Source organism: Megalobrama amblycephala, linkage group LG1, assembly GCF_018812025.1.
Source record: "Megalobrama amblycephala isolate DHTTF-2021 linkage group LG1, ASM1881202v1, whole genome shotgun sequence".
In the NCBI taxonomy this organism is placed as follows: domain Eukaryota; kingdom Metazoa; phylum Chordata; class Actinopteri; order Cypriniformes; family Xenocyprididae; genus Megalobrama; species Megalobrama amblycephala.
The window spans coordinates 36,742,284-36,757,840 of record NC_063044.1 but is presented as its reverse complement, the minus strand read 5'-3'; the positions used below and the strand labels follow the sequence as shown (position 1 = coordinate 36,757,840).

At 36.9% G+C, this 15,557-nt stretch overlaps 1 protein-coding gene and 1 long non-coding RNA gene across 2 annotated transcripts; both read right to left on the bottom strand.

Moving 5' to 3' along the window:
• Positions 1-2,860: 2,860 nt before the first annotated feature.
• Positions 2,861-6,446, bottom strand: LOC125246049. Its single transcript, XR_007179693.1, has 3 exons — positions 5,814-6,446; positions 4,540-4,617; positions 2,861-3,541 (listed from the first exon to the last, which is right to left on the bottom strand). It is a non-coding gene; the product is annotated as an uncharacterized LOC125246049 (long non-coding RNA).
• A 2,465-nt stretch (positions 6,447-8,911) lies between these two features.
• Positions 8,912-13,600, bottom strand: LOC125266919 (N-lysine methyltransferase KMT5A-A-like). The gene is made up of 7 exons (XM_048188087.1): positions 13,411-13,600; positions 12,610-12,720; positions 11,341-11,482; positions 10,796-10,988; positions 10,496-10,567; positions 9,677-9,748; positions 8,912-8,956 (listed from the first exon to the last, which is right to left on the bottom strand). The coding sequence occupies exons 2-7, from the start codon at positions 12,713-12,715 to the stop codon at positions 8,912-8,914; spliced, it is 630 nt and encodes a 209-aa protein (XP_048044044.1). The 5' UTR covers positions 12,716-12,720; positions 13,411-13,600.
• Between the last annotated feature and the right edge of the window lie 1,957 nt (positions 13,601-15,557).

Here is a 15,557-nt window from a genome sequence, read left to right as displayed (position 1 = left end):
TAACAGCCAGGGGCGTAAATTTCATATGACAGTAGGGGGGGACAATAAACGTAAAATTTCTTAAGAGCAATTTTTGAAGGGGACACAAATAATACAACCAAAATTGTACTTATTTTACACAGAAGAAAATCTTACCTTCTAAATTGACTAAAATATTCTTCTTCAAAATTATTTATTTATTTAAATATTTTTTGAAGTTGTTTACAACCAAGTCACCAAAATATGATGAATACACATTGAGCAAAACCCAACACACAACAGTAAATCTATTAGCCTCATTACAGTTCACATGTTCTTATAGTTACTCAGAATCGTAAGTATTTAAGAGAAAATAATCACTTCATCCGATGTTTTTGAATAAAATAGCCTTGACAGCCGACTTACTGGAACTGCTCTCAACCACTGTATGTAGAACTGTTCTTTCCTGCCAATAGTCTCTTTCCCGCCGGCGCCGCTGGACTGCTACACACAAGTGTGATGTGCGCGGTGGACCAAACCACTGTGAGGCAAGGAAGGGGTGATTTAAAATGTTTATAAACTTAAAATAATTGTGTAAGTGGTAAAGTATTACAAATGCAAATGGGCATTTTAAGTACATATGATGTATTTACAATACTTAGCGAGGTTTTTAATTATATTCTTGGGGGGGACAGCACTCAGATAGGGGGAGTCCTGACTGTCCCCCATCCATATTTTAACCATGGTATTTGTGGTAAAACTGTGGTTATATAAATGGTAATCGATTAGCCAAAAAAACATGGTTACTACACTTTTACTATAATAAAACCATGGTTAATTTTCGTAAGGGATTGTTTCACCAAAGCTAACTTGATTAACAGTTCATGCTTTTCAATTTCACAATCATCTTATTAACAATAAATCGTTATAAACTAAAACAGATTTTAACATAAAGAGTAGCTTTGTGCTTATCATTAATCTTACCTTACGGGTGATGATATCGTCGTCGTCAGACATCCACAGAGAAAAGGCTTCGGTCAGGTGGGAGAAGAGGGTTCAGTGTGCAGTGCTTTTTATATATAACTAGTAAATGTAACATGTGGCTATTATTTTATACATAAAATTATATATTTTACAATACCGTCATTGTCGTAGATCTGTGTTAACTTGGTTTGAGTTTGACAAATTCCGACATTATGAGGACTTCTGGCGGTCAGCCAATCAGAAGCCGCGATTTCATACACACGTATTAATAATTAATGAGGAGGCGCAGTACAAAGTCCCGGCTACAAAGGCGCACTTCCGATACACACTTCATACACAAATTCAGGTTTATGTGAATTATAAAGACATGTGGAGAAATTTTGGATTTAAGCTCCCCCTAGCTACTGGACCACTTCTACATTGCCCGAATTATGAGGACACCGGCCATGTCCTCATAATTCAAAATGTCCTTATAATGTGGCGTGTATTCACGAAATGTCCTCATAAATCACAAAGGCCAACACACACACACACACACACACACACACACACACACACACACACACACCTATACTGGTACGGGTGGTTTATAAGGACTTTTTTATTTTTCTTTTTTGTATTTCTAAACCCACTGTAAATGTTTGTCTTTGTGAGATTTGGTTTGGAGTGGCTGAAATGCATCTTTACGCACAACTCCCAGCCTGTATGGAGAGCTTCTTGAGACTCTTGAGACTCCAGAGACACCAGCAGCTTCAAATACCTGTTTGCTGCTCAACACTGGCTTTTTTTTATAGCTGCCCTTTTAATACAATTAATTTTTTTGACAGGAACTTTCCTTAATAAGCCTTTATCTGACCGAGTTCTGCTGTGCTCTAAATCACTCACAAATCTTATGATAATTTGATAATGTCCATTCAGTTTCACACAATATTAGTTGTTTTCATGCCTTTTGCACAACATTGGACCATTTCATGCTTTTCATCTTCAGAAAGATCTTTCTTCCTCCCCATATTGCATGAGAACTGTGACTTGCTTAATAATGTGGAACAACCTCTAAGTAGGGTTTTCATAGATCTGGCAAATTATTTTGTCTGACATTGATACCAGTTATCTAAAAATACATGGATAAATAAACAAACAAACATTTTCTTAGAAAAACTAAAATCTGAATGTTTATTCTGCTGAAATCTAACTGATATGTCACTTGCATAATAATTTGGAACGCAGTGTATGTGTTGAACCGGTGTTCACCTCCGTGTTTTGCTTTTATGCCACTGACTGGACGGGGCAGAGTCACATGGCTACACACGCGGTAGTGTGTTTTTAAGGGGGAAGTATTAACAGGTTTAAAAAAAACGAAATAACCGACATGGGAAAATTACGTCGGTTAGAGGTTCTGAATTTTGGTTTTGATTACTTTTCAATTAATCATCCAGCCCTACATGACAGCATTAATTAAAGTTTCTTATGGGTCAAGATCAAGTTTTCTGTTTCAAGCCACTCCCATAATATGTCACCAATCAAAATAATGCACGGCTCAGATTAACTGTACAGCATGTGTGTAAGACTCCAATAAAATTATAAAGTAATTATTATAAAAAATAAATCTCAATGAGAAAAACTGGTTGTGTCAATAGTATTATAGACTACACAATATTATTATATTATTTTCAAATAAGTTATTCATTTAGTTCCTGGTTCAGTTCAGAACTCTTTAAATAAAATAGCATTGGATGGAACAGATTTTAAGTATCTGTGCCGCTTAAAAAGATGCAATCTAATCCTGTTTACAAGACATAAGCCTGCTCGGGGAGCCTGCTTACGGACCTGTTGCTATGACAGCAACTCCAGGATAAGTGTCGAAGAACCGAACAATCCAAGATTGTGCCAAATCGTCATCGATCAAATCCAGCTAACTGAGTTAGCACCATACAAAGAACAGACCCCTGACCGTTCTTTAAAGTATAGGCAAACAAACAAATAAATAAAAAATATATAGTTATTTACCAGTATCCTTTTTTAATCAAGCTGTTTTTGGAACGATAATAGGGGAGGACTGTCCTTACATTTCAGGACAGAGTCATGCCCATCCCCCAATACACAAGTGTGTCAGTGTCAAAGAGAAGTGACTTTACAGGTCATCTGAAATCAGAGCAATTGTATGCCATTTTGTATGCTGTTAGAAAGTGTGCATATTGGGTTTAAACCTTATCCACAATAAGAAAAAAAGCTGACACATAGCCAAAGCAACATATCTTTTCATCAAACCCTAACCCTAACACGGCGGTCCCCATAGGGGAGGACTGTCCTTACATTTCAGGTCAGAGTCATGCCCATCCCCCAATACACAAGTGATGAAAATGAATGAACAGAGAAAGGCACATTTTACTCAAAGTTGAGACGTCACAACAACGTCTTTAAGACAACGGTCCACATAAAACAGCCTAGTATGATGCCCAACTGTCCTACACTTAACATTATCAGTGTCAAAGAGAAGTAAACAATTAAGGAACATACGATCACTTACTTTCTCGTTCACTGATGAGGAAGGATTCACACGGCATTCAGTCACAGTCACTGATGTCTCGTCACACAATTCCTGTAATTGTGAGAAAGACAGGTACAAAACTGAGGCAAGGATGTTTGCCAGATTGGCACTACAACCAATACTAGTATCAACCAAAGTCTAAGTATCTACTGTCACTTTAATGGCTGTCGTGCACAAAGCAGACATAAAACATGTATACATGAGGATCTTGTCTATACAGTAATACAATTTACATTATAAAGGTCAATGTCTGACACATACCCAAAGCAACATATCTTTTCATCAAACCCTAACCCTAACACGGCGGTCCCCATAGGGGAGGACTGTCCTTACATTTCAGGACAGAGTCATGCCCATCCCCCAATACACAAGTGTGTCAGTGTCAAAGAGAAGTGACACTGTCTTTACAGGTCATCTGAAATCAGAGCAATTGTATGCTGTTTTGTATGCTGTTAGAAAGTGTGCATATTGTGTCTTAACCTTATCCACAATAACATAAAGCTGACACATAGCCAAAGCAACATATCTTTTCATCAAACCCTAACCCTAACACGGCGGTCCCCATAGAGGAGGACTGTCCTTACATTTCAGGACAGAGTCATGCCCATCCCCCAATACACAAGTGTGTCAGTGTCAAAGAGAAGTGACACTGTCTTTACAGGTCATCTGAAATCAGAGCAATTGTATGCTGTTTTGTATGCTGTTAGAAAGTGTGCATATTGTGTCTTAACCTTATCCACAATAACATAAAGCTGACACATAGCCAAAGCAACATATCTTTTCATCAAACCCTAACCCTAACACGGCGGTCCCCATAGAGGAGGACTGTCCTTACATTTCAGGTCAGAGTCATGCCCATCCCCCAATACACAAGTGATGAAAATGAATGAACAGAGAAAGGCACATTTTACTCAAAGTTGAGACGTCACAACAACGTCTTTAAGACAACGGTCCACATAAAACAGCCTATTATGATGCCCAACTGTCCTACACTTAACATTATCAGTGTCAAAGAGAAGTAAACAATTAAGGAACATACGATCACTTACTTTCTCACTCAGTGATGAGGAAGGATTCACACGGCATTCAGTCACAGTCACTGATGTCTCGTCACACAATTCCTGTAACTGTGAGAAAGACAGGTACAAAACTGAGGCAAGGATGTTTGCCAGATTGGCACTACAACCAATACTAGTATCAACCAAAGTCTAAGTATCTACTGTCACTTTAATGGCTGTCGTGCACAAAGCAGACATAAAACATGTATACATGAGGATCCTGTCTATACAGTAATACAATTTACATTATAAAGGCCAATGTACCATTTCATCTCCAGTCAAAGCTGAATCTCCTTTCTTCGCAACGGTCTTTGACTTGTCTTTACAGGTCATCTGAAATCAGAGCAATTGTATACCATTATCATAAAATGTTTCAATTCTGATGCATAACATTTAACAAATGAATATGAATGTACATGTTATTCGTTGTTTTCTTCCAAAAAAAGTCCCTTAAAAGGCAAATTTTATACAAGAAAATCTCTCCAAACGCAAAACCCTCACTGCTAACTCAGGACAGGGTGAATTTTAGCAACTAAAAAGGGCCTGTTCACACCAAGGACAATAACTATAACGTTATAGTTAAAAAAAATCTTTCAATATTTAAGAATAGCAGCATCTTCATAAGAGCTTAAACAATAACGGCACAGAGAAACAATATTGTTAGAATCACTTTCAAAAAGAGTATATCCAGCTGAGAAACGCTAAAAACATTGACAGCCAATCAGAATTAATTCTGCTATAACAAGCTCAAGTATTTAAGCAGCAGACAAGCATGTGCTTACAGTAAACAGAAAGATACCTTCTGCTGGTGTGGATGCTAATGTAGTTATCATTGTTGGTGTGAACGGACCTTAACTGTTTACTTCTTTTTGACTGAAAGACACTGCAGTTGTTGCTGCATTGAAAGCATGTCCCGACTGAAAAGTGTGCATATTGGGTTTAAACCTTATCCACAATAAGAAAAAAAGCTGACACATAGCCAAAGCAACATATCTTTTCATCAAACCCTAACCCTAACACGGCGGTCCCCATAGAGGAGGACTGTCCTTACATTTCAGGTCAGAGTCATGCCCATCCCCCAATACACAAGTGATGAAAATGAATGAACAGAGAAAGGCACATTTTACTCAAAGTTGAGACGTCACAACAACGTCTTTAAGACAACGGTCCACATAAAACAGCCTAGTATGATGCCCAACTGTCCTACACTTAACATTATCAGTGTCAAAGAGAAGTAAACAATTAAGGAACATACGATCACTTACTTTCTCGTTCACTGATGAGGAAGGATTCACACGGCATTCAGTCACAGTCACTGATGTCTCGTCACACAATTCCTGTAATTGTGAGAAAGACAGGTACAAAACTGAGGCAAGGATGTTTGCCAGATTGGCACTACAACCAATACTAGTATCAACCAAAGTCTAAGTATCTACTGTCACTTTAATGGCTGTCGTGCACAAAGCAGACGTAAAACATGTATACATGAGGATCTTGTCTATACAGTAATACAATTTACATTATAAAGGTCAATGTCTGACACATACCCAAAGCAACATATCTTTTCATCAAACCCTAACCCTAACACGGCGGTCCCCATAGAGGAGGACTGTCCTTACATTTCAGGTCAGAGTCATGCCCATCCCCCAATACACAAGTGATGAAAATGAATGAACAGAGAAAGGCACATTTTACTCAAAGTTGAGACGTCACAACAACGTCTTTAAGACAACGGTCCACATAAAACAGCCTAGTATGATGCCCAACTGTCCTACATTTAAAGGATTAATTTGAAATGAAAATTAGCCAAACCTTTACTCACCCTCAAGCCATCCTAGGTGTACACTGTAATCCCTGAAGTTGATTTAACCCAAATTAATTAAATAAGCTAAACATAAACTTTTAAATTTTCTCTTCATTACACAATTGTTTTGAGTTTTGTGCACGATTTGCATGAATTCTCTCATTCAACTGGAATGTTTTAGTTCAATCAACTTAACTGTGCTAATTCAAGCCTGTTGTCAATGGCAACGAACAGGAATGCAACACAAGGAAGAATTTCATTGGGCAGTTTGAAATGACGCCAAGCTGGAATGTAGCGTGTGTTTCTGTCAACGTTTGCTGGTAAGTTGAAGAACTTTTAGTTTTTACTCTGAAACAAGCTCTTATTAATTCATTTCAGAATGTAAATGAGATACATATCAATATTGATCTCAAGGGACAGCAGTTAGCTAGTTTGGCTGCATTAACTTACATGCTAGTTAAGTCTTCCGCCATGGTCTCTTCACAGATCGCATTGTTTCATATAATTTGGTCACATATGTTTTAAAAATTATACAGATATCTGGTCGATGGTTCTAAATAAACTGACGAGCAAAAGCAACATCTTTCAATCATATTTGTAACTTAATCAGTGGAAATCATCGCTTGCCATTATGGTAAAGTTAAGATTATAGTGAACACACGAATGTGTTATATCAAGTGTTCATCTCTTTTTAATAATTAATGCATTCTTGTTATTTTTGTCGATATTTGTAAGCACAATGTTCGTATTAAACGTGAATGACACTGCACTGATCATGTCAGCCTGCTCTTGGCAGGTCAAGCACCAACAGGCAAAACACCACAGCTGCGTTTTGCAAAAGTATCGTGAATCCAAAATCGTGATCGTGTACAAAGCTAAGTTATCTACAAAATAAATGCAACATTGTGCTCACCTGTGTGCTGTTAGCCAAGCTAGCTATCTGTGTTTAAGTTTCAGTTGGATTTCATCCTGTGATATGCTTTTTTTTGTGTTAAATATAGTTTACATTGTCTGCTGGTAAAAATTAATGAAATAATGTGGATTTTTTGTCACTCAGCAGATTCCAAGCAGATCCAATCAAAGCTAAGATGCTTCAGTCTTGACCAGCTCTGTCAGGTAAAGTGAAATGCCTATGTTCATGTTTTGTGTGTTTATTCATACACATGAAAAATAGATATTCAAATTTGACATTTGTTCAGTTTTGACAATTTCCTTATATTAACAAACTTTGTTCTTCTGCTTTAGGTGTACCAGCAGGCTGGTTGGGAAGAAGAGAGTGATTTGAGAGATTTTGTGCAACAGACAAAGGTGTGTAAATTAAGCTGAAGTGTCAGCATCATTTTGAAATTATGCATGTGAATATTCTGAGTAATCTCTTTATTCATGTTTAGGCTTCTGATGATGAGGACAGCATACAGCCTAGAAAATGGAGGATATGGCACAGCATCCACTGCCCTTCTACCTCCATCCATCTACTGTCGGAATCATCTTGGAGCAGAATTTTGTGATGGTTTCTTGTCATTCTCTAGAAACTGAATTTAAATAAATTGTGGATTCAAATAAATCACTGTTTGGTGTATTCTTTGTCCTTGTTTATAGTGGAGTTAACTTAAGTAAGAATTCTTCAAAATAACTGAAATTAAAAAGCTATATTAAAATTAAAGTCTTAAAATGAATGCAATAAAATGTGTGCAATTTAATATTTTAAGTGACCTAAATCAATAAATTTGAGCTATTTTAACAGATATTAGTTAAATGAACTAAAACTTTTTATTGCAATACTATTGTAATGTCAAGTACATTGGGTCTCATTCATGAAACACGAGCAGAACAAATTGTGTAAATCGTGTGTAAAGTGGTTCTGGCGTAAATTTTCGGCTTCATTAAAATGTTCGTATTTTCCAAATGTTAGTTGGTACGAAAGAAATCTACACCTGCTCCCAGTCACGCGTAAATAGTGCGTTTAACATCTGAACGTTTTGCTCATTAATAAGGCTGCATTTTAATTCACCTTAATAAAAGTACATATTTACATAGCATTTTGAAAAAAAAATATATCTAGTAATTACATACATTTTTTCTTTTTACTTTTTTGTGAGTGCCAGTAATAGCATCTGCAAACGGAGCACTTTAATCAAATAATTAATTGATTTCAATAAGGCTGGGCAAACTAAAGGCCCCTTGATTGTTATGGAAATTGTTTCCTATAAAATGGCCAAAATCCTGCATTTGGTGTCATAATATGATGCCCGTCAGTCGGATTTAATGGGCGGGATTTATGGTAATTGAGAATGAGCGTGCACGCGCGTCCCATTTATGACTGAATGGAATTCATTAACTCACACACACATTTCACTATCACTTCTGACGTTTTCGAAGTATTTGTGAATCAGGAGAAGAGTTTTCGGGAAGGTCTCTTTACGCGCAAATCACTCACATATTTACTCGTATATTTACGAATGTTTCATGAATGAAACCCATTAAACGTAAAATGTCTTGTTTGTTCAATAAGAGAAAATCTATTTTTTAGGGCAACGAGTTTCCATAAATTTTTTAGGTTCAATCAACTTGTACGGGCTTCCAGTGTATATGGCTTTCTTGTTTCTAACAAAGACAATCAGAAACAAGAGAAATATTACTAAATATACTGACACATCCGAGCTTTATAATGGCAGTGATAGGGTTCAATGAGTATGAACTGAACAAAGTGCTTCCATCCACATCCATCCATCATAAACCTGTACTCCACACGGCTACAGAAAGTTAATAAAGGCCTTCTAAAGCAAAGTGATGCATTTGTGTAAAAAGACATCCATATTTAAACAAGTTATAAAGTTGAATATCGAGCTCCCGCCAGACCGCCTTCCGTATTCAACGTACGCAGAAAGTGTAATTGAAGCGATGCCAGTTTACACTTTCTTCATAACTTGTACATGGAAGGTGGTCTAGCGGAAGTTCGATATTTGACTTCATAACTTGTTAAATATGGATATTTATTTTATGCAAAACGCATTGTTTTGATTCAGAAGGCTTTTATTAACACTCTGGATCGGTGTGGAGCATATATTAATGATGGATGGATGTGGATGAAAGCACTTTGTTCAGTTCATAGTCACTGAACCCTATCACTGCCATTATAAAGCTTGGATGTGTCAGGGTATTTATTAATATTTCTGCTATTATGTTCATCAGAAAGTCATTTAAAAGTACACCTAGGATGTCTTGAGGGTGAGTAAAGCTTGGGGTAATTTTAATTTCAAAGTGACGTAATCCTTGAACATTGTCAAAGAGAAGTAAACAATTAAGGAACATACGATCACTTACTTTCTCGTTCACTGATGAGGAAGGATTCACACGGCATTCAGTCACAGTCACTGATGTCTCGTCACACAATTCCTGTAATTGTGAGAAAGACAGGTACAAAACTGAGGCAAGGATGTTTGCCAGATTGGCACTACAACCAATACTAGTATCAACCAAAGTCTAAGTATCTACTGTCACTTTAATGGCTGTCGTGCACAAAGCAGACATAAAACATGTATACATGAGGATCTTGTCTATACAGTAATACAATTTACATTATAAAGGCCAATGTCTGACACATACCCAAAGCAACATATCTTTTCATCAAACCCTAACCCTAACACGGCGGTCCCCATAGAGGAGGACTGTCCTTACATTTCAGGACAGAGTCATGCCCATCCCCCAATACACAAGTGTGTCAGTGTCAAAGAGAAGTGACACTGTCTTTACAGGTCATCTGAAATCAGAGCAATTGTATGCTGTTTTGTATGCTGTTAGAAAGTGTGCATATTGTGTCTTAACCTTATCCACAATAACATAAAGCTGACACATAGCCAAAGCAACATATCTTTTCATCAAACCCTAACCCTAACACGGCGGTCCCCATAGAGGAGGACTGTCCTTACATTTCAGGTCAGAGTCATGCCCATCCCCCAATACACAAGTGATGAAAATGAATGAACAGAGAAAGGCACATTTTACTCAAAGTTGAGACGTCACAACAACGTCTTTAAGACAACGGTCCACATAAAACAGCCTAGTATGATGCCCAACTGTCCTACACTTAACATTATCAGTGTCAAAGAGAAGTAAACAATTAAGGAACATACGATCACTTACTTTCTCGTTCACTGATGAGGAAGGATTCACACGGCATTCAGTCACAGTCACTGATGTCTCGTCACACAATTCCTGTAATTGTGAGAAAGACAGGTACAAAACTGAGGCAAGGATGTTTGCCAGATTGGCACTACAACCAATACTAGTATCAACCAAAGTCTAAGTATCTACTGTCACTTTAATGGCTGTCGTGCACAAAGCAGACATGCAGAATCTTTTTTTTTTAAACAAATTCATGAAATGCAGAACAGAGTGAAACATGGTTGACTTTCAAATAAATAAAGTCTTCAAGAAACTCACCCTTAAAAGCCAAGGCCACGAGGAATCCCCATAGTTGTATGTGACCTCCTCATCTGGAAAGATATCTCTTATACTAAATAGGCACAGGTGTGGTCTTCCGTCAACAATTAATGTCTTGACTTTGCAATTTGGATTTCTGTGATCATCATTCAGCAGTCGCCCAAGTGAACCGTCCACTTTAGTAGCATCTGTGCTGTGAGAAAAATAATGCAGTAAGAAACTTAAAACATTCCTAACTGAAACACAAGGTTCTAACTGAACAATATATATTTTTGGGGTTAGGCTAACCTTGGCCTATTTAACCTATATTAAAAAAATACACATTGTGACAGTTAACTTCCCTTCCTGAGAATTTAAAAGGTGAGATGATAGGCTAAATATATAACCCCACTTAGGAATCACCCTGCTAAACAATAACCATGTTATTGATTATCACTAACTTATAAGTACCTATTGTTATAAGAACCCTAGCAAAGCTGCTACAGTAATAATAATAGAAACAATAATATTAATCATAATTATCATTGAAAAAATGGCCAGCTTACCAATAACGTGTTCCATTCCATGTGAAGTCAAACAAGTAGTTGCCTTCAACATCTTCAACATGTTTACTTTGAGAGAGAATCCCACGGTCTTCAACAACAAAGGTGGATAATTCAATGTGCTCAAGAGCAAACACACCTCTCCCTAAAAGGACAAATAATAATAATAATAATAATAATAATAAAACATGAACCCAAGGGCACCTATTTATTACACAACTAACCATCTTATCTTTTTAAAGGGTTAAATCCTGTAAAACTTTGTAATGTAATATGAGGTGCAGCAAGTGACAAAATATTTCAAGCATTGGTTACCAATCAAATACTAGTTGAGTTTGGTTACCCTATTCTCTGTAACCTATACAGAATTTCAAGTATTAATTTTGAAATAAAAAATATAATTTTATAAGTTATAAGTTTTTTTGTTTCTTCAACCTTTATGTAAATAATAGGCTGACCCTGGGGCAAAATGTGTGAATGTGAAAGACCATGTTCAGACTGCCAGCAATACAGTGCACTTCTCATTGTCACCTCTGAAGGATGTGAGGGAATGCAAGGAAAGGAAATAAGATCAGAGGATCCAAAGGATAGCTTATTTGTTTACTGAAATATTCTTGATCATTTCAAAACAACATCAGCTGCACTCAAGGGATCTGCCCCTGGGTTGTTAAAGGATTAGTTCACCCAAAAATAAATGTTCTGCTGAACACAAAGATATTTTGAAGAATGTAACCACAGACTTTCGGGGCACCACTTCTATATGTATGAAAAATACTATGGAAGTCAATAGTGCCCCAAAACTGTGTGGTTACATTCTTCCAAATATCTTCCTTTATGTCCAGCAGAACAAAGAAATAGACCCTCTTTATTTTTTTCCTCTTTTTGAAAGCTGTGAAAACACCTTTGGGGAGTTTTTCTTTTGCTATTTGAGCAAATGGAAACACAAAAAAATATATTTAATGTATTCTCTCATTCAGTGCTATAGAATTTTACCCAACTATGATGACTTCCACTTCTGAGTAACCCCAAAATATGCAAAGGGTCAATTTATATAGGTGTGGAACAACTTGAGGGTGAGTAAATGATGACAGAATTTTCATTTTTGGGATTTGCAGAAAGGTTGGATTTGTCACACAGATCTTATTTGATCAATAGCAGTTAATAATGTGGACAATATGTCTGAGAAGATCTGATCAGAGGTAAAGAAAAAAAAATAATATCTGATTTGCCTGCAGTCTGAACATAGACTGTGCTTTGTGACGCACAACTTACCTTTAAATGTGTTGATTTGTCGTCCCTCGATGAAGGCTTTGTCTTTGTCCGACAATATGTGTTCTTTTGCATCCTGCTCAGGTTTTATTCTCTTCTTTCTCACCATGTTGACTAAAAACATTCCAGGTAACATGATGAGTATATATTTTTATTATAAGAATTCTTTATATAAAGTATGTTACTGTCAGACTGTAGTTAAGCCTAATATATATAAACTGAATTTACAGTCTATTATGATAGAGATATATTAGAAATATATAACATAAACATACCTTAAGCAAAATGACTGATTGTATTGTATTGTATATATATATATTATAAATAATATTCGATAATACAGTCAGTCATTTTGCTTAAAGTATGTTTATGTTATATATTTCTAATATGTCTCTATCATATTACTGCAAATTCATTAACGTTAGGCCTGAGTAAAAAAAATAATGATTTCTCGATTCTCATTTTTTATTAGAAACTATCAATCCCCAGAATCGATTAGTATTTGCTGTTATCAGATGGTGAATGAAAATAACACTGTAGCTCACCTCCCATTACAGTCACTTTGGGGTTTGTTACTTTTGATAAGAAAAACTAATACGTCATTATGTGTCTATGAACCACAAAATAATTTTGTTTGTACCATAAAAAACGCCAAAGACGCCATTTTAGCCGCTAATAGGCTAGTACGGCTAGTACCTTAGACTGATGTTAGCCCGATTAGCTGCCATGTTTAAAGGTAACTAGTTAAAACTGTCTGACTCATAACACACTGAGCTATGTACTTTTATAAGTAAATACACTTACCTTTGACATGATCAAGTGAAAATCTCCCGTTATAGCTCGCCAATTTCGCTGGAATTCTGCTAATTAATCTTAATTATTATTGTTATTAATCTCTCCGTCACACCTCGCATCAAGACGATTGAAGATCAGAGGCGGGGCGAGCTGACGGTCACGATGTCAAATCCAGCCAATCACTGACGAGAATTCCAGTGTTCCACCAATGAATCGCGCGCTTGGGCGGGTCTAGGTGTATGAAATGTGTATGAAACCGCAGTAGCACCAAATTTTCAATAGGGGGAGATTATACACACTGAGCATACACACATACACACAGAAAAACGGGTACAACGTGTTTATAAGGACATATTGAGAAAACGCGGGAGGTGGTTAGGAACGACCTTATAAGCCTTTCTGCACTGCTCGACTTATGAGGACATCAGCACTGTCCTCATAGTTACGGTGTGTCCTCATAGAGTCGGTACGTATTCATGCGTTTTGTCCTCATAATCCGGCCGCACCAACGCACACACACACAATGGTCAACTGGGGAATCTGTATACATGAAGGTACAACTCAAAACTTAGTCATTTCTTGGACTTACCGTTTTCTGTTCTGTGTAGTTTGAGAGGAGTTTTAGAAAGCCATCAAGCCAGTAAGGGTTTTCCTTTGTCTTCTTCTCATCTAAGAAATAAAAAAGCCTGACCGCTTTGGCACTGGTGAGCTTTGAGCTATCCAGCTCTACACCACCGATGGTTGTTCCCAAAAACATGCCATTATTCATCGGATATGTTATATCTAAAGAAACTATTTCAGTAGCATTGTAATTTATAATGTCTAAAATTGCATTTGACAGGCACCTTCCCTTTGTTTTGGCACAGAGTTTTTCAAAAGTGTTTCCTGTCATTATATTTTTCACTCGTCTGTCTAGCTCTATAATGTCATTAAAAGCTGCTTTAGTCAATATATTTTCTCCTTGCAAGCCTGTGATGATCAAAGAGGCATAAGTGCCTTCAGATGCAAGCCGTAACTCAGAAAACTCTTCAGATCGTGGGAAATTTTCCACCACAATCGCCCTCTCCAACTTGGCAGGTCCATTGACAGGTGTGAACTGGTCTTCGATATCATTTGCCTCCCTCTCATGAAGAAAGATAAAACCAGCTCCAAGGGCAGCAGCCACATATAAAGCTAATAAAAGAAACACACATGGATGTCTACCAACAACACGACCAAGCTTTTCAAAGACCAGAGACAGAGGCCTTTCGATGCAGTGTGTTTTACACTTCGCCATCCTCCATACACTTCCACAGTTTACGGTGAATCTCTTGCTCTTCTGCAAAGCCCCAGAAACATCCTCCTTCTACAATGACTCAGTGTTGTCATAATGTACTTATAGTCTGAGCTGATCACTAATAACTCATTTGTTACTTTTTAACAAAATAAGGTTACTCATTAACAAACTTCCTTGTTGGCACCTGCCCTGTGTATCACTGCCAGAAACTATCACACCGGCGCCCAGCAGCAGCCCTGCGTTTCCAACATTTTGGGGTGAAAGTGACTTGTCGGTCCACTAGTTTCTATGGCAATATCAGCTGCTTTGTTAAAAAAAACGTACATTAAAGCTGAAATCCAACCTGAATGATGACAACTTAGAATAAAATACTATCACTGGTGATCATCAAATCCTTTTTAGAGTTTATTTTACACACTTTGTATTTAAGTCTTCCACTTTTTCACAAAACCTTTGCTCTCTAGAAACCCAGTCAGTCTGGGTTAAAATTCTTTGAAGTATTATCATTATAAACACTGAATTAATACCAACATATGAAATTAAATTAAGGACATGCATCAGAAAAATAGGAAGTGTTGGACAATAAATATATAACAGAAAATAAAAGCTTGTTTTTACAGTGATGTATGTTAAAGCAAGTGTCCAAAAGTGGTAATTATGCAATAACGGACACAGCAATGCATCATGTATTATAAGATCATTATGTTTGTAGCGTGATCCATTAAAATGCACAACATATTTCAATTCATATAGTAGAGTAATACTATTATTCCTTTAGGTCTGATCTATATTGTTCGCTGCAAACTAGGGCTGAAACGATTAGTCGACATTATCGACAACGTTGACAATTGTTGACAATATTTTTGTTGTAGAATAGTCT

Excerpts from the sequence above, each read along its gene's own strand:
- LOC125266919 (XM_048188087.1), bottom strand. The coding sequence starts at position 12,715 with ATGGTGAGAAAGAAGAGAATAAAACCTGAGCAGGATGCAAAAGAACAC. Across the intron at positions 10,989-11,340 it reads TGGAATGGAACACGTTATTG|CACAGATGCTACTAAAGTGG; the intron begins GTAAGCTGGCCA and ends TTTTTCTCACAG. Across the intron at positions 8,957-9,676 it reads CCTCATCAGTGAACGAGAAA|AAACAAGAAAGCCATATACA; the intron begins GTAAGTGATCGT and ends TGTCTTTGTTAG.